Raw genomic sequence first — 27111 nt, forward strand, 5'->3', positions numbered from 1 at the left:
ATACGCTGTACCGGCAGGATAGAACAGTGGTATCTGGTTATACGCTGTACCGGCAGGATAGAACAGTGGTGTCTGGTTATACGATGTACCGGCAGGATAGAACAGTGGTATCTGGTTATACGCTGTACCGGCAGGATAGAACAGTGGTGTCTGGTTATACGCTGTACCGGCAGGATAGAACAGTGGTGTCTGGTTATACGATGTACCGGCAGGATAGAACAGTGGTGTCTGGTTATACGATGTACCGGCAGGATAGAACAGTGGTGTCTGGTTATACGATGTACCGGCAGGATAGAACAGTGGTGTCTGGTTATACGATGTACCGGCAGGATAGAACAGTGGTGTCTGGTTATACGCTGTACCGGCAGGATAGAACAGTGGTGTCTGGTTATACGCTGTACCGGCAGGATAGAACAGTGGTGTCTGGTTATACGATGTACCGGCAGGATAGAACAGTGGTGTCTGGTTATACGATGTACCGGCAGGATAGAACAGTGGTGTCTGGTTATACGATGTACCGGCAGGATAGAAAAGTGGTGTCTGGTTATACGATGTACCGGCAGGATAGAACAGTGGTGTCTGGTTATACGCTGTACCGGCAGGATAGAACAGTGGTGTCTGGTTATACGATGTACCGGCAGGATAGAACAGTGGTGTCTGGTTATACGCTGTACCGGCAGGATAGAACAGTGGTGTCTGGTTATACGCTGTACCGGCAGGATAGAACAGTGGTGTCTGGTTATACGATGTACCGGCAGGATAGAACAGTGGTGTCTGGTTATACGATGTACCGGCAGGATAGAACAGTGGTGTCTGGTTATACGATGTACCGGCAGGATAGAACAGTGGTGTCTGGTTATACGATGTACTGGCAGGATAGAACAGTGGTGTCTGGTTATACGCTGTACCGGCAGGATAGAACAGTGGTGTCTGGTTATACGATGTACCGGCAGGATAGAACAGTGGTGTCTGGTTATACGCTGTACCGGCAGGATAGAACAGTGGTGTCTGGTTATACGCTGTACCGGCAGGATAGAACAGTGGTGTCTGGTTATACGATGTACCGGCAGGATGGAACAGTGGTGTCTGGTTATACGATGTACCGGCAGGATAGAACAGTGGTGTCTGGTTATACGATGTACCGGCAGGATAGAACAGTGGTATCTGGTTATACGCTGTACCGGCAGGATAGAACAGTGGTGTCTGGTTATACGATGTACCGGCAGGATAGAACAGTGGTATCTGGTTATACGCTGTACCGGCAGGATAGAACAGTGGTGTCTGGTTATACATGACCGGCAGGATACGCAGACAGACAGACAGACAGACAGACAGACAGACAGACAGACAGACAGACAGACAGACAGACAGACAGACAGACAGACAGACAGACAGACAGACAGACAGACAGACAGACAGACAGACAGACAGACAGACAGACAGACAGACAGACAGACCAAAGGCGTGTATAGAGCCAACTACATAGACTGAAGTCAGGCCACGTCAGCCGAGCTTCATCTTTATTTTACAGAGCCGACTAAACAAACCTACTATTACTTATCAAGTCTCTAGTTGTCTGGTAACCTGACCTCATGTGCATTGACTGAATGTGCTGTCAGTGTTGGATGTGGGTGTACCTGGGGATGCCAGGGAAGCCAGGGATTCAGGTAGACAGCTCTTGTGTGACTCTCTGGTTGGGTCAGCGCAATTGGGTCGGCAATGTTCAGTGGGTGCCCGATTCTGACTTACACCTGTTTTCCAGACTTACCTTGAAGGTGTGTAACAGGCTTTGCAGGCGTGGTTCCCTTGCGCACACTGAATAAATATAATTAAACTGCTGAAAACCTTCCTCTTTGCTGGCCAACAGAGTTTTCATTCAATTGAGTTTTCAGTACATTTTATCTTAAGCCATCCCTTTAAATACGGTGCACCTTTAATTATAATTTTGTGGACAGAATCACTGAAAAACATGGAGAGAACGGGGTCAGAAAATAGGGATCAATGAAAGAAACATATCTATGCATCTTTGTCTCTGTTTCAGCACCAACTGGTAGATTTAAAAATACTCTGATCTTGGAGACTATTGAGGCACATTTTGAGGTTAGGAAAGTATTGATGAATCAGTGGTTTGATTCACCCTGAAAGTTGTCATGTTCAAGTGCAATCCATGAAATATTGGAAGGTGGAAGAAAGTGTACAATAGGGGTTGAACAATAGTCCTATAAACCCTAAAACTCACTAATCATGGAACTGTATGACAGCGGTCCAGTCGATGTGAACCATACACCAGGCTCCAGGTTTATCCTGCTACGTCTGAGTTCCAGGTTGATATAATTTTCAGTTTGCTTCCAGGTGGCAGGTTTCGCATTAGACTCCTGGGAGCACAATGAAAATTAATCTAAAACAATTGCTATGTGCATTTACAATCCCCTCCTCCAAACAGATTACTAATTTACCCAGCTCTTATCAATATCTTCATTACTATGGTGTATCTGTAGACACCTCCACCACAACTTCATTAAAAAATCTGAAGACGTGAATAACAGCTGAATAACAGCTGAATTACAGGTGTATAGCAGATGAATAGGAGGTGTATAGCAGATGAATAGGAGGTGTATAGCAGATGAATAGGAGGTGTATAGCAGGTGTATAGCAGGTGAATAGCAGGTGTATAGCAGGTGAATAGCAGGTGTATAGCAGGTGAATAGCAGGTGTATAGCAGGTGAATAGCAGGTGTATAACAGGTGTATATCAGGTGAATAACAGGTGTATAACAGGTGTATAGGTCCTTCTGTAGCTCAGTTGGTAGAGCATGGCGCTTGTAACGCCAGGGTAGTGGGTTCGATCCCCGGGACCACCCATACGTAGAATGTATGCACACATGACTGTAAGTCGCTCTGGATAAAAGCGTCTGCTAAATGGCATATATTATCAGGTGAATAACAGGTGTATATCAGGTGAATAACAGGTGTATAACAGGTGTATAACAGGTGTATATCAGGTGAATAACAGGTGTATAACAGGTGTATATCAGGTGTGTATCAGGTGTATAACAGATGAATAGCAGGTGTATAACAGGTGTATACCAGGTGTATATCAGGTGAATAACAGGTGAATAACAGGTGTATAACAGGTGAATATCAGGTGAATAACAGGTGTATAGCAGGTGAATAACAGGTGTATAACAGGTGTATAACAGGTGTATATCAGGTGAATAACAGGTGTATAGCAGGTGTATAACAGGTGTATATCAGGTGAATAACAGGTGTATAACAGGTGTATATCAGGTGAATAACAGGTGAATAGCAGGTGTATAACAGGTGTATAAAAGGTGTATAACAGGTGTATATCAGGTGAATAACAGGTGTATAACAGGTGTATATCAGGTGAATAACAGGTGTATAACAGGTGTATATCAGGTGAATAACAGGTGAATAGCAGGTGTATAACAGGTGTATATCAGGTGAATAGCAGGTGAATAACAGGTGTATAACAGGTGTATATCAGGTGAATAACAGGTGTATAGCAGGTGTATAACAGGTGTATATCAGGTGAATAACAGGTGTATAACAGGTGTATATCAGGTGAATAACAGGTGAATAGCAGGTGTATAACAGGTGTATAACAGGTGTATAACAGGTGTATATCAGGTGAATAACAGGTGTATAGCAGGTGAATAACAGGTGTATAACAGGTGTATAACAGGTGTATATCAGGTGAATAACAGGTGTATAGCAGGTGTATAACAGGTGTATATCAGGTGAATAACAGGTGTATAACAGGTGTATATCAGGTGAATAACAGGTGAATAGCAGGTGTATAACAGGTGTATAAAAGGTGTATATCAGGTGAATAACAGGTGAATAACAGGTGTATAACAGGTGTATAGCAGGTGAATAACAGGTGTATAAAAGGTGTATAACAGGTGTATATCAGGTGAATAACAGGTGTATAACAGGTGTATAGCAGGTGAATAACAGGTGTATAAAAGGTGTATAACAGGTGTATATCAGGTGAATAACAGGTGTATAACAGGTGTATATCAGGTGAATAACAGGTGTATAACAGGTGTATAACAGGTGTATATCAGGTGAATAACAGGTGAATAACAGGTGTATAAAAGGTGTATAACAGGTGTATATCAGGTGAATAACAGGTGTATAACAGGTGTATATCAGGTGAATAACAGGTGTATAACAGGTGTATAGCAGGTGAATAACAGGTGTATAGCAGGTGTATAACAGGTGTATATCAGGTGTATAACAGGTGTATATCAGGTGAATAACAGGTGTATAACAGGTGTATAGCAGGTGAATAACAGGTGTATAGCAGGTGTATAACAGGTGTATATCAGGTGTATAACAGGTGTATATCAGGTGAATAACAGGTGTATAACAGGTGTATATCAGGTGAATAACAGGTGTATAACAGGTGTATATCAGGTGTGTATCAGGTGTATAACAGATGAATAGCAGGTGTATAACAGGTGTATACCAGGTGTATATCAGGTGTATAACAGGTGAATAACAGGTGTATAACAGGTGTATAGCAGGTGAATAGCACTTTATTCATTGTAGGTCAAGAGAACAGTTCATAAAAAGGGAATTACGTTCCTTAACTAGTGTTGGAAATGGGACAAACAAAAGATGATAATACAAAAACCTACAAAAAGACGTCTCAAACCCCACATGAAAAAATACTATAGTTTACTATATTACACACTGGAGTATACACTACTAAAGTGTGGGGTCACTTAGAAATGTCCTTGTTTTTGAAAGAAAAGCTAATTAAAATAACATCAAATTGATCAGAAATACAGTGTAGACATTGTTAATGTTGTGAATGACTATTGTAGCTGGAAGTGGCAGATTTTTTATGGAATATCTACATAGGTGTACAGAGGCCCATTATCAGCAACCATCACTCCTGTGTTCCAATGGCACATTGTGTTAGCTAGCCACACCTATTCTAAACAGGTGTTCTACTCTGCTAGCCACACCTATTCTAAACAGGTGTTCTACTCTGCTAGCCTGCACCTCTTCTAAACAGGTGTTCTAATATGTTAGCCTGCACCTATTCTAAACAGGTGTTCTACTCTGCTAGCCACACCTATTCTAAACAGGTGTTCTACTCTGCTAGCCACACCTATTCTAAACAGGTGTTCTACTCTGCTAGCCTGCACCTCTTCTAAACAGGTGTTCTAATATGTTAGCCTGCACCTATTCTAAACAGGTGTTCTACTCTGCTAGCCACACCTATTCTAAACAGGTGTTCTACTCTGCTAGCCACACCTATTCTAAACAGGTGTTCTACTCTGCTAGCCACACCTATTCTAAACAGGTGTTCTACTCTGCTAGCCACACCTATTCTAAACAGGTGTTCTACTCTGCTAGCCACACCTATTCTAAACAGGTGTTCTACTCTGCTAGCCTGCACCTCTTCTAAACAGGTGTTCTAATATGTTAGCCTGCACCTATTCTAAACAGGTGTTCTACTCTGCTAGCCACACCTATTCTAAACAGGTGTTCTACTCTGCTAGCCACACCTATTCTAAACAGGTGTTCTACTCTGCTAGCCTGCACCTCTTCTAAACAGGTGTTCTAATATGTTAGCCTGCACCTATTCTAAACAGGTGTTCTACTCTGCTAGCCACACCTATTCTAAACAGGTGTTCTACTCTGCTAGCCACACCTATTCTAAACAGGTGTTCTACTCTGCTAGCCTGCACCTCTTCTAAACAGGTGTTCTAATATGTTAGCCTGCACCTATTCTAAACAGGTGTTCTACTCTGCTAGCCACACCTATTCTAAACAGGTGTTCTACTCTGCTAGCCACACCTATTCTAAACAGGTGTTCTACTCTGCTAGCCACACCTATTCTAAACAGGTGTTCTACTCTGCTAGCCACACCTATTCTAAACAGGTGTTCTACTCTGCTAGCCACACCTATTCTAAACAGGTGTTCTACTCTGCTAGCCTGCACCTCTTCTAAACAGGTGTTCTAATATGTTAGCCTGCACCTATTCTAAACAGGTGTTCTACTCTGCTAGCCACACCTATTCTAAACAGGTGTTCTACTCTGCTAGCCACACCTATTCTAAACAGGTGTTCTACTCTGCTAGCCTGCACCTCTTCTAAACAGGTGTTCTAATATGTTAGCCTGCACCTATTCTAAACAGGTGTTCTACTCTGCTAGCCACACCTATTCTAAACAGGTGTTCTACTCTGCTAGCCACACCTATTCTAAACAGGTGTTCTACTCTGCTAGCCACACCTATTCTAAACAGGTGTTCTACTCTGCTAGCCTGCACCTCTTCTAAACAGGTGTTCTAATATGTTAGCCTGCACCTATTCTAAACAGGTGTTCTACTCTGCTAGCCACACCTATTCTAAACAGGTGTTCTACTCTGCTAGCCACACCTATTCTAAACAGGTGTTCTACTCTGCTAGCCAACACCTCTCCTAAACAGGTGTTCTACTCTGCACCTCTCCTAAACAGGTGTTCCTCTGCACCTGCACCTCTCCTAAACAGGTGTTCTACTCTGCTAGCCACACCTATTCTAAACAGGTGTTCTACTCTGCTAGCCTGCACCTCTTCTAAACAGGTGTTCTAATATGTTAGCCTGCACCTCTCCTAAACAGGTGTTCTACTCTGCTAGCCAGCACCTCTCCTAAACAGGTGTTCTACTCTGCTAGCCAGCACCTCTCCTAAACAGGTGTTCTACTCTGCTAGCCAACACCTCTCTAAACAGGTGTTCACCTGCTTGCTAAACAGGTGTTCTACTCTGCTAGCCAACACCTCTCCTAAACAGGTGTTCTACTATGCTAGCCAACACCTCTCCTAAACAGGTGTTCTACTCTGCTTCTAAACAGGTGTTCTACTCTGCTAGCCAACACCTCTCCTAAACAGGTGTTCTACTCTGCTAGCCAACACCTCTTCTAAACAGGTGTTCTAATATGTTAGCCTGCACCTCTCTAAACAGGTGATCTACTCTGCCCACACCTCTTCTAAACAGGTGTTCTACTATGCTAGCCTGCACCTCTCTAAACAGGTGTTCTACTCTGCTAGCCAACACCTCTCTAAACAGGTGTTCTACTCTGCTAGCCAGCACCTCTCTAAACAGGTGTTCTACTCTGCTAGCCAACACCTCTCTAAAACAGGTGTTCTACTCTGCTAGCCAACACCTCTCCTAAACAGGTGTTCTACTCTGCTAGCCAACACCTCTCCTAAACAGGTGTTCTACTCTGCTAGCCAACACCTCTCCTAAACAGGTGTTCTACTCTGCTAGCCAACACCTCTCCTAAACAGGTGTTCTACTCTGCTAGCCAACACCTCTCCTAAACAGGTGATCTACTCTGCTAGCCAACACCTCTCCTAAACAGGTGATCTACTCTGCTAGCCAACACCTCTCCTAAACAGGTGATCTACTCTGCTAGCCAACACCTCTCCTAAACAGGTGATCTACTCTGCTAGCCAACACCTCTCCTAAACAGGTGATCTCTGCTAGCCAACACCTCTCCTAAACAGGTGTTCTACTCTGCTAGCCAACACCTCTCCTAAACAGGTGTTCTACTCTGCTAGCCAGCACCTCTCCTAAACAGGTGTTCTACTCTGCTAGCCAACACCTCTCCTAAACAGGTGTTCTACTCTGCTAGCCAACACCTCTCCTAAACAGGTGTTCTACTCTCTAGCCAACACCTCTCTAAACAGGTGTTCTAGCCAACACCTCTCCTAAACAGGTGTTCTACTCTGCTAGCCTGCACCTCTCCTAAACAGGTGTTCTACTATGCTAGCCTGCACCTCTCCTAAACAGGTGTTCTACTATGCTAGCCAGCACCTCTCCTAAACAGGTGTTCTACTATGCTAGCCAACACCTCTCCTAAACAGGTGTTCTACTCTGCTAGCCTGCACCTCTCCTAAACAGGTGATCTACTCTGCTAGCCAACACCTCTCCTAAACAGGTGATCTATTATGCTAGCCAACACCTCTCCTAAACAGGTGTTCTACTCTGCTAGCCAGCACCTCTCCTAAACAGGTGTTCTACTCTGCTAGCCAACACCTCTCCTAAACAGATGTTCTACTATGCTAGCCAGCACCTCTCCTAAACAGGTGTTCTACTCTGCTAGCCAACACCTCTCCTAAACAGGTGTTATACTCTGCTAGCCAACACCTCTCCTAAACAGGTGATCTACTCTGCTAGCCAACACCTCTCCTAAACAGGTGTTCTACTATGCTAGCCAACACCTCTCCTAAACAGGTGTTCTACTATGCTAGCCAACACCTCTCCTAAACAGGTGTTCTACTCTGCTAGCCAACACCTCTCCTAAACAGGTGTTCTACTCTGCTAGCCAACACCTCTCCTAAACAGGTGATCTACTCTGCTAGCTACAAACACCTCTCCTAAACAGGTGTTCTACTCTGCTAGCCAACACCTCTCCTAAACAGGTGTTCTACTCTGCTAGCCAGCACCTCTCCTAAACAGGTGTTCTACTCTGCTAGCCAACACCTCTCCTAAACAGGTGTTCTACTCTGCTAGCCAACACCTCTCCTAAACAGGTGTTCTACTCTGCTAGCCAACACCTCTCCTAAACAGGTGTTCTACTCTGCTAGCCAACACCTCTCCTAAACAGGTGATCTACTCTGCTAGCCAACACCTCTCCTAAACAGGTGTTCTACTCTGCTAGCCAACACCTCTCCTAAACAGGTGATCTACTCTGCTAGCCAACACCTCTCCTAAACAGGTGATCTACTCTGCTAGCCAACACCTCTCCTAAACAGGTGATCTACTCTGCTAGCCAACACCTCTCCTAAACAGGTGATCTACTCTGCTAGCCAACACCTCTCCTAAACAGGTGATCTACTCTGCTAGCCAACACCTCTCCTAAACAGGTGTTCTACTCTGCTAGCCAACACCTCTCCTAAACAGGTGTTCTACTCTGCTAGCCAGCACCTCTCCTAAACAGGTGTTCTACTCTGCTAGCCAACACCTCTCCTAAACAGGTGTTCTACTCTGCTAGCCAACACCTCTCCTAAACAGGTGTTCTACTCTGCTAGCCAACACCTCTCCTAAACAGGTGATCTACTCTGCTAGCCAACACCTCTCCTAAACAGGTGTTCTACTCTGCTAGCCTGCACCTCTCCTAAACAGGTGTTCTACTATGCTAGCCTGCACCTCTCCTAAACAGGTGTTCTACTATGCTAGCCAGCACCTCTCCTAAACAGGTGTTCTACTATGCTAGCCAACACCTCTCCTAAACAGGTGTTCTACTCTGCTAGCCTGCACCTCTCCTAAACAGGTGATCTACTCTGCTAGCCAACACCTCTCCTAAACAGGTGATCTATTATGCTAGCCAACACCTCTCCTAAACAGGTGTTCTACTCTGCTAGCCAGCACCTCTCCTAAACAGGTGTTCTACTCTGCTAGCCAACACCTCTCCTAAACAGGTGTTCTACTATGCTAGCCAGCACCTCTCCTAAACAGGTGTTCTACTCTGCTAGCCAACACCTCTCCTAAACAGGTGTTATACTCTGCTAGCCAACACCTCTCCTAAACAGGTGATCTACTCTGCTAGCCAACACCTCTCCTAAACAGGTGTTCTACTATGCTAGCCAACACCTCTCCTAAACAGGTGTTCCTGCTAGCCAACACCTCTCCTAAACAGGTGTTCTACTCTGCTAGCCAACACCTCTCCTAAACAGGTGTTCTACTATGCTAGCCTGCACCTCTCCTAAACAGGTGTTCTACTCTGCTAGCCAACACCTCTCCTAAACAGGTGTTCTACTCTGCTAGCCAGCACCTCTCCTAAACAGGTGTTCTACTCTGCTAGCCAACACCTCTCCTAAACAGGTGTTCTAAACAGGTGTTCTACTGCTAGCCAACACCTCTCCTAAACAGGTGTTCTACTCTGCTAGCCAACACCTCTCCTAAACAGGTGTTCTACTGCTAGCCAACACCTCTCCTAAACAGGTGTTCTACTCTGCTAGCCAACACCTCTCCTAAACAGGTGTTCTACTCTGCTAGCCAACACCTCTCCTAAACAGGTGTTCTACTCTGCTAGCCAACACCTCTCCTAAACAGGTGTTCTACTCTGCTAGCCAACACCTCTCCTAAACAGGTGTTCTACTCTGCTAGCCAACACCTCACCTAAACAGGTGTTCTACTCTATTAGCCAACACATCACCTAAACAGGTGTTCTACTCTATTAGCCAACACCTCTCCTAAACAGGTGTGCGTTTCTTTTGCCTCCAGACTTACCTACCTACTACATAACAGTTAACTAACCCTGTTTTAAAGATTTGTATTATTTATATTGTATTGTACTGTACTGACTGAGTGACTGTCTGCCTGTATGTCTGACTGAGTGACTGAGTGACTGACTGCCTGAATGACTAACTGAATGACTGAGTGACTGACTGACTGCAAATAATGTGTTTTAGGAAAATGAGGGATTGTGACTGACTGACTGATGTCTGTCTGTGTGTCTGGCTAACTGACTGTTTGACTGGCTGTCTGTATATCTGACTGAGTAACTAACTGACTGACTGTCTGTCTGTTGTGTCTCTGTGTTTCAGGACAGTGAGAGGTATATCTGGGGTTGTTTCTATGGTGACGGAGGCAGTGATTCTGTTGGATACCCATGATGCACCGGTAGGATGCCTGAGTCGGAGACAGGTCTAGTAGCTCAGCACATCACTGTGGAGACCAGAGGAATAGTTGCTATGTGGTGTTCTTTCTGGCTTTCCCTCCTCCTATACCCTCTCTCCGTCTCTACAGCCAGATTACCCACAGTACTGCCAACAGGTAAATACACTCCTCGCTCGCTCGCTCTCTCTCTCTCTCTCTGTCTCTCTCTCTCTCTCTCTCTCTCTCTCTCTCTCTCTCTCTCTCTCTTCTCTCTCTCTCTCTCTCTCTCTCTCTCTCTCTCTCTCTCTCTCTCTCTCTCTCTCTCTCTCTCTCTCTCTCTCTCTCTCTCTCTCTCTCTCTCTCTCTCTCTCTCTCTCTCGGCATGACGTAATAAGCTTATTTAGGATATTTACAATATTAACGGGACAACAGTAACAACAATAACCAAGTGTCAAAATAACCATACATACAACAATAACAATAAGCATAGAGGACATGTGCAGGTAGATTTGTCTGCCAGACACTGCCAGGTTTTCCTGCGTCTACCCTTCTCAATGGCAAGGCTGTGCTCATTGAGCTTGTACGTTGTCAAGGTTTTTCTAAGGTTTTGAACAGTAACCATGGTCAAATACTTTGCCAAGGTGGTACGGTGAATTTAGGGCCAGATAGCACTGCATTTTGCTTGTGCTTGTGTGTCCCAATAGGTAATGTAGTTTAGTTTTGACTGTTGTTGTAACTTGTTTTCTGATTGATTGGATGTTCTGGTCCTGAGGCTTCAGTGCGTTAGTAGAACAGGTTTGTGAACTCAGCCCCAGGACCAGCTGGGTGAGGAAACTATTTTCTTTGCTCAGCTCTTGGCATTGCAGGGCTTGGTAATGATATGAGAGGGGGTCACTGTATTTTTAGATGTTTCCAAAACTTAATTGCTCTCTTTGGAGTTTGTATTATTAATGGATATTGGCCTAATTCTGCCCTGCATTCATTGTTTGTAATTTTCCTCTGGACATGTAGGAGAATCTTACAGAACTCTGCATGCAGGGTTTCAAATGGGGTGTTTGTCCCATTGGGTAAAATCTTGTTTTGCAAGTGGTTCCCACACCTTGCTGCTATAAAGTGCATTTTTATAGGTATTTCAATTTGAATTCATTTGTTAATGGTGTAGAATGCCCTGCGTTTTTTCTCTCTCAGTTCATTAACTTCCTCATTTTTGGTGCCCAGTAGAGCTTATATATAGACCTCAGGAACTGTAGTCTGTACAGTACTCTATATATTTAAATACTAAGTACTTTTAGTGTGTGCAGTACTCTACATAATTAAACCTCAGGAACTGTAGTCTGTACAGTACTCTATATATTTAAATACTAAGTACTTTTAGTGTGTGCAGTACTCTATATATTTAAATCTCTGGAACTGTAGTGTGCGCAGTACTCTATATATTTAAACCTAAATAATTTTAGTGTGTGCAGTACTTTACATATTTAAACCTAAGTACTTGCAGTGTGTACAGTACTCTACATATTTAAACCTAAGAACTCGTAGTGTGTGCAGTACTCTATATATTTAAACCAAAGTACTTGTAGTGTGTGCAGTACTTTACATATTTAAATCTAAGTACTTGTAGTGTGTGCAGTACTCTACATATTTAAACCTAAGTACTTGTAGTGTGTACAGTACTCTATATATTTAAACCTAAGAACTCGTAGTGTGTGCAGTATTCTATATATTTAAACCTAATAACTTGTAGTGTGTACAGTACTCTATATATTTAAACCTCAGTAATTGTAGTGTGTGCAGTACTCTATATATTTTGTACCAATTGAGAACTTTGGTCTAATTCCCTGAGATCTGGATCTTCTCTGAAAATGCATTATTTTAGTCTTTTTGGGGCTTACTGCCAGGGCCCAGGTCTGGCAGTACTGCTCTAGCAGGTCCAGGCTCTGCTGTAGGCCATGTGCTGTGGGGGTTTACTACCAGGGCCCACGTCTGGCAGTACTGCTCTAGCAGGTCCAGGCTCTGCTGTAGGCCATGTGCTGTGGGTGACAGCAGGCATAGGTCATCTGCCAAAAGAAGGCATTTAACTTCTGAATTGTGGAGACTAACACCAGGGGCTGAGGATTGTTCTAGAATTGTAGCAAATTTGTTTACATAAATATTGAAGAGTTCAGGGCTCAGATTGCAACCCTGACGAAGGCCCCGCCCCTGGTTAAAGAATTCTGTTATTTTCTTGCCCGTTTTAATGCTGCATGTATTGCCAGTATACATTGATTTAATGATGACATACGTTTTACCCCCTACACCACTTTCAATAACTTTGTAGAACAGTCCTGTATGCCAAATAGAATCAAATGATTTTTGGAAGTCGATAAAGCAAGTGTATATTTTGGTATTATTTTGGTGGACATGTATATCTATCAGGGTGTGTATGGTGTAAATATGATCAGTTGTGTGATGTTTTGGTATAAATCCAATTTGGCTTTTACTCAAGACATTGTGCTTATTAAGGAAGTTTAGAACTCTTACATTTATAATACTACAGAAAACCTTCCCCAGGTTACTGTTCACACAAAACCCTCTTTAATTGTTAGGGTCAAATTTGTCTAATTTCTTAAAGATTGGGGTTATGAGTCCTTGATGACAGGTAAATAACCTTCACTCAGGATCAAATTAAACAGTTTTAATATAGCCAATTGAAATTTTTAGCATCCCATTTAGGATGCCATTAGGTCCGCATGCTTTTTAAAATTTGAGTCTGAAGTGTCTTATAGAGCTCCTGGTCAGTAATTTGGGAGTCCAATTTATTATTATTATTATTATTATTATTATTATTGTCCTTTATAGCTTTTTCTAATCCATTCAACTACTCATGAATTTGCCATTATGCTGTGTTTGCACTAATTTGAACAGTGTTGTAGAATGTTGTAAATGGGTTGTCCATGTGTCACCATTTTGTATCGCTAATCCCTCTAGTTCAGATTTTGTTTTGTATTTTCCAATTTTGCCAGAAGTTGTTTGTATTTATGGACTCCTCAATTAGTGTCAGCTGCTTGCTGTTGTACTGTGCTTTGTTGGTTCTGAATGTTACATTTATAGAGTTTTAAAGTCTCACAGTAATGAAGGAGTAATTCACCATTATTTGGGTTTGTGCTTTTGCTTTGACTGTGTTCTAAGTTTTGTTCTTATAATTTTACAATCTGCATCAAATTACATTTACATTTACATTTAAGTCATTTAGCAGACGCTCTTATCCAGAGCGACTTACAAATTGGTGCGTTCACCGTATGATTAGTTGTCATCCGTGATATTTTTTATTTATATTTTGGATAAATTTCAGTTGTGCTTCTTTTGCTGTTTGCCTGAATATATAGTTGATGTTTTGTACTGCCAGATTGATGCCTTCTTCACTGTGAGTGGATGTGGTGTCCAGAAAGTTGTGTTGTGTTCAGAGTGTTCAGAGTGTTCAGAGTGTTTAGATATTTTGGGTACAGGATGCTTTCTGGTATTCTTCTGTTTTGGGCCAATCTGTAGGAATTTCTTATGTTGTCCAGCTTACTGGGCTGTGACGGTGTGGTTGTTTAATAAAAATCAATGAATTACTGGGAAGATTAAACTACCAACGGGACATTAAAAACTGTAACATCTTATGCTTCACGGAGTCGCGGCTGAACGACGACAACATCAACATACAGCTGGCTGGTTATACGCTGTACCGGCAGGATAGAACAGTGGCGTCTGGTAAGGCAAGGGGTGGCGGTCTATGTATATTTGTAAACAACAGATGGTACATGATATCTAAGGAAGTCTCGAGCTATTGCTCGCCTGAGGTAGAGTATCTCATGATAAGCTGTAGACCACACTACCTACCGAGAGAGTTTATCTGTATTCTTCGTAGCTGTTCACGTACCACCACAGTCAGAGGCTGGCACTAAGACAGCATTGAATGAGCTGTATTCCGCCCTAAGCAAACAAGAAACCGCTCACCCAGATGCGGCAACCGAGTAGCTGTGGACTTTAATGAAGGGAAACTTAAATCAGTTTGACCAAATTTCTATCAGCATGTTAAATGTGCAACCAGAGGAAAAGGACTCTGGACCACCTAGACTCCACACACAGAGACGCATACAATGCTCTCCCTCGCCCTCCAGTTGGCAAATCTGACCATAATTCCATCCTCCTTGTTCCTGCTTACAAGCAAAAATTAGGAAGCAGGAAGAACCAGTGACGAGATAAATAAAAGTGGTCAGAGGAAGCAGATGCTAAGCTACAAGACTGTTTTGCTAGCACAGACTGGAATATGTTCTGGGATTCCTCCAATGGCATTGTGGAGTACATCACATCTGTCATTGGCTTCATCAATAAGTGCATCGTTGACGTCGTCACCACAGTGACTGTACGTACATACCCTAACCATAAGCAATGGGTTACAGGTAGTATCCGCACTGAGCTAAAGGCTAGAGCTGCCGCTTTCAAGGAGCGGGACTCTAACCCGGAAGCTTATAAGAAATCCTGCTATGCCGTCGGATGAACCATCAAACAGGCAAAGCGCCAATACAGGACTAAGATCAAGTCGTACTACACCGGCTCTGACTCTCGTCGGATGTGGCAGGGCCTGCAAACCATTACAGACTACAAAGGGAAGCACAGCCAAGAGCTGCCCAGTGACATGAGACTACCAGACGAGCTAAACTACTTCTATGCTCGCTTCGAGGCAAATAACAAACATGCATGAGAGCACCAGCTGTATCGGAAGACTGTGATCACGCTCTGCGTAGCCGATGTGAGTAAGACCTTTAGACAGGTCAACATTCACAAGGCCGCAGGGCCAGAAGGATTACCAGGACGTGTACTGCGAGCATGTGCTGACCAATTAGCAAGTGTCTTCACTGACATTTTCAACCTCTCCCTGTCCGAGTCTGTAATACCAACATGTTTCAAGCAGACCACCATAGTCCCTGTGCCCAAGATCACTAAGGTAACCTGCCTAAATGACTACCGACCCGTAGCACTCACGTATGTAGCCATGAAGAGCTTTGAAAGGCTGGTCATGGCTCACATCAACACCATTATCCCAGAAACCCTAGACCCACTCCAATTTGCATACCGCCCCAACAGATCCACAGATGATGCAATCTCTATTAAACTCCACAAATCAAATCAAATCAAATCAAATTTATTTATATAGCCCTTCGTACATCAGCTGATATCTCAAAGTGCTGTACAGAAACCCAGCCTAAAACCCCAAACAGCAAACAATGCAGGTGTAAAAGCACGGTGGCTAGGAAAAACTCCCTAGAAAGGCCAAAACCTAGGAAGAAACCTAGAGAGGAACCGGGCTATGTGGGGTGGCCAGTCCTCTTCTGGCTGTGCCGGGTAGAGATTATAACAGAACATGACCAAGATGTTCAAATGTTCATAAATGACCAGCATGGTCAAATAATAATAAGGCAGAACAGTTGAAACTGGAGCAGCAGCACAGTCAGGTGGACTGGGGATAGCAAGGAGCCATCATGTCAGGTAGTCCACACTGCCCTTTCCCACCTGGACAAAAGTAACACCTATGTGAGAATGCTGTTCATTGACTACAGCTCAGCTTTCAACACCATAGTGCCCTCAACGCTCATCAATAAGCTAAGGACCCTGGTCTAAACACCTCTCGCTGCAACTGGATCCTGGACTTCCTGACGGGCCACCCAGGTGGTAAGGGTAGGTAACAACACATCCGCCACGCTGATCTGCAACACAGGGGCCTCTCAAGGGTGCGTTCTCATTCCCCTCCTGTACTCCCTGTTAACTCATGATTGCACAGCCAGGCACGACTCCAACACCATCATTAAATTTGCCGATGACACAACAGTAGGCCTGATCACCGACAACAACGAGACAGTCTATAGGAAGGAGGTCAGAGACCTGACCTGGTGGTACCAGAATAACAGCCTATCCCTCAACGTGATCAAGACAAAGGAGATGATTGTGGACTACAGAAAAAAAGAGGACAGAGCAAGCCCCCATTCTCATCAACGTCGCTGCAGTGGAGCAGGTTGAGAGCTTCAAGTTCCTTGGTGTCCACATCACCAACAAACTAACATGGTCCAAGCTAGAGGTTGACGATTAATCGTAATGCCCGATTTAAATAGGGCCGATTTCAAGTTTTCATAACAATCGGTAATCAGCATATTTGGACACCGATCATGGCCGATTACATTGTACTCCACGAGGAGACTGCGTGGCAGGCTGACTACCTGTTATGCAGCAAGTAGCCAAGGTAAGGTGCTAGCTAGCATTAAACTTATCTTATAAAAAACTATAAATCTTAACATAATCACTAGTTAACTACACATGGTTGATGATATTACTAGTTCATCTAGCTTGTTCTGCATTGCATATAATCGATGCGGTGCCTGTTAATTTATCATTGAATCATAGCCTACCTTGATAAACGGGTGATTTTACAAGCTCATTCTCGAAAAAAGCACTATTGTTGCACCAATGTGTACCTAACCATAAACATCAACACCTTTCTTAAAATCAATACACAAGTATATATTTATAAACCTGCATATTTAGTTAAAAGAAATTCAAGTTAGCAGGCCATATCAACCTATGGAAGTTGTGTCACTTCTCTTGCGTTCTTGCACGCAGAGTCAGGGTATATGCAACAGTTTGGGCCGCCTGGCTCGTTGCAAACGGAATTTTACGTAATTATGACATAACATTGAAGGTTGTGCAATGTAACAGGAATATTTAGACTTATGGATGCCACCCATTAGATAAAATACGGAACGGTTCCGTATTTCACTGAAAGAATACATTTTTGAAATTTTCTTTTTTAAATTATAGTTCCCGGATTTTACCATATTAATGACTTAAGGCTCGTATTTCTGTGTGTTATTATGTTATAATTAAGTCTATGATTTCACAGAGCTCTCTGACTGAGCGGTGGTAGGCAGAAGCATGCTCATAAGCATTCATTCAAACCATTCAAACCAAACCTTTGTGTGTTTGCCAGCAGCTCTTCGCAATGCTTGAAGCATTGCGCTGTTTATGACTTCAAGCCTATCAACTCCCGGGATTAGGCTGGTGTAAACGATGTGAAATGGCTAGCTAGTTAGCGGGGCACGGCTTTTGTGGAGCGATGGGTAACGATGCTTCGAGGGTGGCTGTTGTCGATGTGTTCCTGGTTTGCGCCCAGGTAGGGCCGAGGAGAGGGACGGAAGCTATACTGTTACACTGGAAATATTAAAGTGCCTATAAGAACATCCAATGGTCAAAGGTTAATGAAATACAAATGGTATAGAGAGAAATAGTCCTATAATTCCTATAATAACCTCAACCTAAAACGTCTTACCTGGGAATATTGAAGACTCATGTTAAAAGGAACCACCAGCTTTCTTACATGGCACATATTGCACTTTTACTTTCTTCTACAACCCTTTGGTTTTGCATTATTTAAACCAAATTGAACATGTTTCATTATTTATTTGAGGCTAAATTGATTTTATTGATGTATTATATTAAGTTAAAATGCAAGTGTTCATTCAGTATTGTTGTATTTGTCATTATTACAAATAAATAAATACATTTAAAAATATCGGCATCAGCTTTTTTTGGTCCTCCAATAATCGGTATCGGTATCGGCATTGAAAAATCATAATTGGTCGACCTCTAGTCCAAGCACACCACGACAGTTTTGAAGCGGGCACTACAAAACCTATTCCCCCTCAGGAATAGGTTTTGTCCTCAGATCCTCAAAAGATTCTACAGCTGCACCATCAAGAGCATCCTGACTGGTTGCATCACTGCCTGGTATGGCAACTGCTCGGCCTCCGACCGCAGGGCACTACAGAGGGTAGTGCGTACAGTCCCGTACATCACTGGGCCAAGCTTCCTGCCATCCAGGACCTCTATACCAGGTGGTGTCAGAGGAAGGCCCTAAAAATGGTCAAAGACTCCAGCCACCCTAGGCATAGACTGTTCTCTCTGCTACCCAGACTATTCATTCCCACCCCCCCTCCCCACCACTGCCACTCTCTGTTGTCATCTATGCAAAGTCACTTTAATAACTCTACCTACATGTACATACTACCTCAACTAACCGGTGCCCCCACACATTCTGTACCTACACCCCCCCTGTAAATATTGTTATTTTTTACTGCTGCTCTTTAATTACTTGTTAATTTGATCTCTTATTCTTATTATTTGAAACTGCACTGTTGGTTAAGGGTATAAGGGTATGTGACGAATACAATTTGATTTGTTTCCATGCCTGTTCTTTTGAGGAACGAGGTCATTTGACTGTGATCAGACGGATGTGTTAATGGCTTGATGGTGAATGAGCTGAGAGAGGAAGGGTCAATGTCTGTGATCATATGGTCTTCTGCGCTGTGGCTGAGAGGTGAGCAATAGATGAATCTCCTCAAAGAGTCCCACCGTAACCTGCCATTAACAAAGTACAGACCTGCAACAGATCCCTTCCGTTGTTGTTGACGGTGCTGTCACTGTTGTTTCTATGGGGGAGATGAAGACAGTTAGAAACAGGCCAGTAATAACACATTTGTGTTCTCTCTCTCTCTCTCTCTTTCCTTCTATAACGGCTCTCGTTTGTAGAAGGAGACCAAGGCGCAGCGTTGTAGGCGTACATCGTATTTTTATTCACGACACCAAACAAAATAACAAAGACAAAAACCGAACGCACACAGTACTGTCAGGCTAAGATACTAAACTGAAAACAAGATCCCACAATACCCAAAAGGAAAATTACTACTTATATGTGATCCCCAATCAGAGACAACAATAGACAGCTGCCTCTGATTGGGAACCACACACACACACACACACACACTCAGTTGGTAGAGCATGGCGCTTGTAACGCCAGGGTAGTGGGTTCAATTCCCGGGACCACCCATACGTAGAATGTATGCACACATGACTGTAAGTCGCTTTGGATAAAAGCGTCTGCTAAATGGCATATATTATATTATTATATATTATATATATTATATTATATTATACACACACACACACACACACACACACACACACACACACACACACACACACACACACACACACACACACACACACACACACACACACACACACACACACACACACACACACACACACACGGACAAAAACAAAGAAATAGAAAACATAGACTTTCCCACCCGAGTCACACCCTGACCTTTCTTTCTTTCGCGCTCTCTTTTCTCTCTTATAGTTGTACAAAAGGGAACATAAATTCACATACTGTAAATATGAGTTGTATTTACAATGGTGTTTGTTCTTCAGTGGTTGCCCTATCCTTGTGGTAACAGGTCACACATCGTGCTACTGTGATTGCACACTGTGGTAGATATGGGAGTTGGATTTGTTTTCTCATTCTTTGTGGGTCTGTGTAATCTGAGGGAAATATGTGTCTCTAATTTGGTCATACATTTGGCAGGAGGTTCTGTTTATTTTTTATTTATTTCCAATGTGTCAAATAATTATCTTTTTGTTTTCTCATGATTTGGTCTCTCTCGCTCTCTGTCTGTGTTGTGTGTTTATGTGTTTCTAGACCGGTACAGATCTCAGTGTGTTTCTAGAGTTTCTGGATCGGTACAGACCTCAGTGTGTTTCTAGAGTTTCTAGATCGGTACAGATCTCAGTGTGTTTCTAGAGTTTCTAGATCGGTACAGATCTCAGTGTGTTTCTAGACCGGTAGAGATCTCAGTGTGTTTCTAGACAGGTACAGATCTCAGTGTGTTTCTAGACTGGTACAGACCTCAGTGTGTTTCTAGACTGGTACAGACCTCAGTGTGTTTTTAGACTGGTACAGATCTCAGTGTGTTTCTAGACCGGTACAGATCTCAGTGTGTTTCTAGACTGGTACAGATCTCAGTGTGTTTCTAGACTGGTACAGATCTCAGTGTGTTTCTAGACCGGTCAAGACCTCAGTGTGTTTCTAGACTGGTACAGACCTCAGTGTAATTCTAGACCGGTACAGACCTCAGTGTGTTTCTAGACCGGTACAGACCCCAGTGTGTTTCTAGACCGGTACAGACCTCAGTGTGTTTCTAGAGTTTCTAGACCGGTACAGATCTCAGTGTGTTTCTAGACCGGTACAGACCTCAGTGTGTTTCTAGACTGGTACAGACCTCAGTGTGTTTCTAGACCGGTACAGACCTCAGTGTGTTTCTAGACCGGTACAGATCTCAGTGTGTTTCTAAATCGGTACAGATCTCAGTGTGTTTCTAGACTGGTACAGATCTCAGTGTGTTTCTAGACCGGTACAGATCTCAGTGTGTTTCTAGACCGGTACAGATCTCAGTGTGTTTCTAGACCGGTACAGACCTCAGTGTGTTTCTAGACCGGTACAGACCTCAGTGTGTTTCTAGAGTTTCTAGACCGGTACAGATCTCAGTGTGTTTCTAGACCGGTACAGATCTCAGTGTGTTTCTAGACTGGTACAGACCTCAGTGTGTTTATAGACCGGTACAGACCTCAGTGTGTTTCTAGACTGGTACAGACCTCAGTGTGTTTCTAGACCGGTACAGACCTCAGTGTGTTTCTAGACCGGTACAGACCTCAGTGTGTTTCTAGATCGGTACAGATCTCAGTGTGTTTCTAGACCGGTAGAGATCTCAGTGTGTTTCTAGACCGGTAGAGATCTCAGTGTGTTTCTAGACCGGTACAGACCTCAGTGTGTTTTTAGACTGGTACAGATCTCAGTGTGTTTCTAGACTGGTACAGACCTTAGTGTGTTTTTAGACTGGTACAGATCTCAGTGTGTTTCTAGACCGGTACAGATCTCAGTGTGTTTTTAGACAGGTACAGACCTCAGTGTGTTTCTAGACCGTTACAGACCTCAGTGTGTTTCTAGACCGGTACAGATCTCAGTGTGGTTCCAGACCGGTACAGATCTCAGTGTGTTTCTATACCGGTACAGATCTCAGTGTGTTTCTTGACTGGTACAGACCTCAGTGTGTTTCTTGACTGGTACAGACCTCAGTGTGTTTCTAGACTGGTACAGACCCCAGTGTGTTTCTAGACTGGTACAGACCTCAGTGTGTTTCTAGACTGGTACAGACCCCAGTGTGTTTCTAGACTGGTACAGACCTCAGTGTGTTTCTAGACCGGTCAAGACCTCAGTGTGTTTCTAGACCGGTACAGACCCCAGTGTGTTTCTAGACCGGTACAGACCTCAGTGTGTTTCTAGACCGGTACAGACCTCAGTGTGTTTCTAGACTGGTACAGACCCCAGTGTGTTTCTAGACCGGTCAAGACCTCAGTGTGTTTCTAGACTGGTACAGACCTCAGTGTGTTTCTAGACCGGTATAGACCTCAGTGTGTTTCTAGACTGGTACAGATCTCAGTGTGTTTCTAGACCGGTACAGATCTCAGTGTGTTTTTAGACTGGTACAGATCTCAGTGTGTTTCTAGACCGGTACAGATCTCAGTGTGTTTCTAGACTGGTACAGACCTCAGTGTGTTTCTAGACTGGTACAGATCTCAGTGTGTTTCTAGACTGGTACAGACCTCAGTGTGTTTCTAGACCGGTACAGACCTCAGTGTGTTTCTAGACTGGTAGAGATCTCAGTGTGTTTCTAGACTGGTACAGACCTCAGTGTGTTTCTAGACCGGTACAGACCTCAGTGTGTTTCTAGACCGGTAGAGATCTCAGTGTGTTTCTAGACTGGTACAGTCCTCAGTGTGTTTCTAGACCGGTAGAGATCTCAGTGTGTTTCTAGACCGGTACAGACCTCAGTGTGTTTCTAGACTGGTACAGACCTCAGTGTGTTTCTAGACCGGTACAGTCCTCAGTGTGTTTCCTAGGATAAGTAATCCTTCTCACCCCCCCCCCTTTAAGATTTAGATGCACTATTGTAAAGTGACTGTTCCACTGGATGTCATACGGTGAATGCACCAATTTGTAAGTCGCTCTGGATAAGAGCGTCTGCTAAATGACTTAAATGTAAATGTAAATGTAGACCGGTACAGATCTCAGTGTGTTTCTAGACCGGTACAGACCTCAGTGTGTTTCTAGATCGGTACAGTCTCTCTCTCTCTCTCTCTCCCTCTCTCCCTCTCTCTCTCTCTCTCTCTCTCTCTCTCTCTCTCTCTCTCTCTCTCTCTCTCTCTCTCTCTCTCTCCCTGTCTCCCTCTCTCTCTCTCTCTCTCTCTCTCTCTCTCTCTCTCTCTCTCTCTCTCTCTCTCCCTGTCTCCCTCTCTCTCTCTCTCTCTCTCTCCCTCTCTCTCTCTCTCTCTCTCTCTCTCTAGTCTACTACTGGCCACCCATCTCTCTCTGTCTTTAGTCTACTACTGACCACCCCATCTCTCTCTGTCTTTAGTCTACTACTGGCCACCCCATCTCTCTCTGTCTTTAGTCTACTACTGACCACCCCATCTCTCTCTGTCTTTAGTCTACTACTGGCCACCCCATCTCTCTCTGTCTTTAGTCTACTACTGGCCACCCCATCTCTCTCTGTCTTTAGTCTACTACTGGCCACCCCATCTCTCTCTGTCTGTGGTTCTGACACCAGACATGTGCCCCACGCTCCACATCCAGAGTGGTGTGGGGGGAGGGGAGGCTGACACGTCTAATATTAAACCCCAAACTCCCCCTCTTCCTCTGTGTTAACATCTTCACATCCAGAGTGGTGTGGGGGGGGGGGGGCTGACACGTCTAATATTAAACCCCAAACTACCCCTCTTCCTCTGTGTTAACATCTTCACATCCAGAGTGGTGTGTGGGGGGTGGGGGGGGGGGGGGCTGACACGTCTAATATTAAACCCTCTGTGGTATTCTACTAAAGCGTAAACACTAATAAATCATGCAGTGTTTGCTGGGTAATATAGGTATCTTCTCTGGAAACAGATGAGGTAGTGTTGCCTACTAAAAAAGATCACCCTCAGAATCTACAGGTTTTCTATTTGAAACCTACTTGTATCGTATGCAATATGCACCCTGTGTTGTATGTCCCGTAGCTAGTGTTTGGACCCTCAGTAACCCTCAGTAGCTAGCGTTTGGACCCTCGGTAACCCTCAGTAGCTAGCGTTTGGACCCTCAGTAACCCTCAGTAGCTAGCGTTTGGACCCTCAGTAACCCTCAGTGGCTAGCGTTTGGATCCTCAGTAACCCTCAGTAGGGTAGCGTTTGGACCCTCAGTAACCCTCAGTAGCTAGCGTTTGGACCCTCAGTAACCCTCAGTAGGGTAGCGTTTGGACCCTCAGTAACCTTCAGTAGGGTAGCGTTTGGACCCTTAGTAGGGTAGCGTTTGGACCCTCAGTAACCCTCAGTAGCTAGCGTTTGGACCCTCAGTAACCCTCAGTAGCTAGCGTTTGGACCCTCAGTAACCCTCAGTAGCTAGCGTTTGGACCCTCAGTAACCCTCAGTAGCTAGCATTTGGACCCTCAGTAACCCTCAGTAGCTAGCGTTTGGACCCTCAGTAACCCTCAGTAGGGTAGCGTTTGGACCCTCAGTAACCCTCAGTAGCTAGCGTTTGGACCCTCAGTAATCCTCAGTAGGGTAGCGTTTGTACCCTCAGTTGCTAGCGTTTGGACCCTCAGTAACCCTCAGTAGCTAGCGTTTGGACCCTCAGTAACCCTCAGTAGCTAGCGTTTGGATCCTCAGTAACCCAGTACAAACCCTCAGTACAATTGTGTACAGTTGTTCTCCTGAACAGAGGCTCTTCTCGCTGGGTTGGAAGGAGGGAGAGAGGGAACGAAGGAGGAAGGAGGGAGGGGGGGAGGAAGGAGGGAGGAAGGAGGAAGGAAGGAGCAAGGAGGGAGGAAGGAAGGAGGGGGGGAAAGGAGGACTGGTTGTTATCTATCTATGTATCACAGCCCCTTGTTTCTATCTTCCAGGTGACAGGCTGTGTGTTGGTGTTGGTTACTGGAGTGAGGGCAGTATGTTAGGGTCAGTGTGGTGTTTGGTAGGGACATGGTGATGGCTGGTGACTGCACTGTATATTGGGACCTCATGATCAGAAGCACACACAGTGTAGTAGACCGTGTAGTAAACAGTGTAGTAGACAGTGTAGTAGACAGTGTAGTAAACAGTGTAGTAGACAGTGTAGTAGATGGTGTAGTAGACGGTGTAGTAGACGGTGTAGTAGACGGTGTAGTAGACAGTGTAGTAGACAGTGTAGTAGACAGTGTAGTAGACAGTGTAGTAGACAGTGTAGTAGACAGTGTAGTAAACAGTGTAGTAGACAGTCTAGTAGACAGTGTAGTAGACAGTGTAGTAGACAGTGTAGTAGACAGTGTAGTAGACAGTGTAGTAAATAGTGTAGTAGACAGTGTAGTAGACAGTGTAGTAGACAGTGTAGTAGACAGTGTAGTAGACAGTGTAGTAGACAGTGTAGTAGACAGTGTAGTAAACAGTGTAGTAGACAGTGTAGTAGACAGTGTAGTAGACCGTGTAGTAAACAGTGTAGTAAACATTGTAGTAAACGGTGTAGTAAACAGTGTAATAAACATTGTAGTAAACGGTGTAGTAAATGGTTTAGAACCTGCTGATAGAAGCCAGTGGAGCTGAGAAGTTATCAACCTCCCTGAAGTAAGAATCAAGTTACACTTAACAGGACGTTGTAGATTGTGAGAAAGTAGTTCTAGAGTTGTGTGAAACTAGTTCTAGAGTTGTGTGAAACTATCGTCTGCCAGTGAAGACAAGAGAAGACAAGACTTGGAGTAGTGAATGTGTTTTCCCTTTCTGTAGAGAGGCCTGATGTCTCTTTGTCTGTACCACCCACCAGGTTGTGTGTCATGTTGTCCTAAAGTAGGTCAGGACTGTTGGGACTGACTGACCTATGGGTCAGCTATCTAAGTGCTGACCAGCATGGGTCAACAGAGTCGGCGTAGATGTGGCGCCCGCAGTTCACTCAGGTCAAAGCTCAGATAGTTGTGGGATCAGCACGCACTCAAAGTCAGTCTGTGGTCAGGTAGGTCAAAACTTGGTTTTTCAAACAGTCCGTTCTGTCAGGGAGTGTTCAGAGATAAGTTCTATCAACTTACAGTTATTACTTACATTATTTGCTCAGAACGTTTTTTGTATTATTGCCTACAGGATATTAGATTGTCGGTCACCAGAAATTCCACTTCCCTGACCTGGATCCTCAGTTTGAACCTCCTGCTCTATTCATCCCGGGGGCGGCACCACAACACTGACCCCCGGAGAAGAGGTAGAAGGAGTTGGGCCCTAGTCAGATTCAGTAGGCGTGCACACCAGCCACCCCTTCAGAGTATATTACTCACTAACATTCAGTCCCTGGACAATGAAGCAGACGAGCTCAGGGCGTGGATCTCCTTCCACAGAGACATCAGGGACTGTAATATACTCTGTTTTACGGAATCATGGCTCTCTCCGGATATACTGTCCCCGTCCATTCAGCCAGCGGGGTTCTCCCTCCATTGCGCAGGCAGGAAGAAAGAACTCTCTGGGAAAAAGAATGGCAGAGAGGTTTGTTTCATGATTAACAACTCATGGTGTGATTGTGGTAACGTACAGGAACCCAAGTCCCTTTGTTCTCCCCATCTGGAATACACAATCAAATGCCGATCACATTTCCTTCAGCCATCGTCACGGCCGTGTATATTCCTCCCAAGCCCACACCACGACGGCTCCCAAGGAACTACACTAGACTATGTGCAAACTGGAAACTGCATATCCCGAGGCTGCATTTATTGTTGCTGGGGACTGTAATAAAGGAAATCTGAGGAAAACGCTGCCAAAATTCTATCAACACAATCACCTGTGCTACATACACAACACAGACCCTGGATCATTGCTACTCTCCCTTCTGGGATAGCTACAAGGCACTTAACCTCCCCTCCCTTCGGCAAATCAGATCACACCTCCGCACTTATAGGCAGAAACTTAAACAGGAAGCTACCGTGGTAAGGACTGTTCAATGTGAGTCTGACCAATCAGAATCTATCCTTCAAGATTGTTTTGCTCACTCGGACTGGAAAATATTCCGGGCCGCCTCTGAGAATATTATTGATGTAAGGCTCCATATCAAAGTGGAGACACGGCTCAGACACAAGACGTATGTGGCAGGGATTCCAGACAATGACAGATTATAAAGAGAGAGCCAACCAGGTCACGGACACTGACTCATAGCTCCCGGACGAGCTAAACACCTTCTTCGCCCACTTCGAGGAAAACAACATCGAGCCTCCGATGTGGGTCCCCGACGCTCACGAGGACTGTGTGCTCTTGTTCTCAGTGGCTGACGTGACTAAGCCATTTAAGCGTGTACAGGAAAACTGATGACATCCCGAGCCGCATCGTCAGAGCATGTGCTGACCAGCTGGCTGGAGTGTTTATGAACATATTCAATCTCTCCCTATCCCAGTCTGCTGTCCCCACTTGCTTCAAGATGTCCACCATTGTTCCTGTACCCAAGAAAGAAAAGGTAACTGAACTAAATCTCCGTAGAACTCGCTTCTGTCATCATGAAGTGCTTTGAGAGGCTTTGTACTGCACACTGCCCTATCCCATCTGGACAA

General features: G+C 44.3%; 1 protein-coding gene across 7 annotated transcripts in view; it reads left to right on the top strand.

Annotated features, from left to right (window-relative positions):
• Nucleotides 1-27111, top strand: part of fgfr3 (fibroblast growth factor receptor 3) — a 228699-nt gene that overhangs the window by 47875 nt on the left and 153713 nt on the right. For all 7 annotated transcript variants that reach the window (XM_046367627.1, XM_046367628.1, XM_046367629.1 and 4 more), the window contains exon 2: nt 10573-10801. In XM_046367627.1, the coding sequence (XP_046223583.1) occupies nt 10654-10801 (148 nt within the window). In that variant the 5' untranslated portion in view covers nt 10573-10653. The remainder of the gene's footprint in view (nt 1-10572; nt 10802-27111) is intronic.

Source organism: Oncorhynchus gorbuscha, linkage group LG10, assembly GCF_021184085.1.
Source record: "Oncorhynchus gorbuscha isolate QuinsamMale2020 ecotype Even-year linkage group LG10, OgorEven_v1.0, whole genome shotgun sequence".
Classification (NCBI taxonomy): Eukaryota; Metazoa; Chordata; class Actinopteri; order Salmoniformes; family Salmonidae; genus Oncorhynchus; species Oncorhynchus gorbuscha.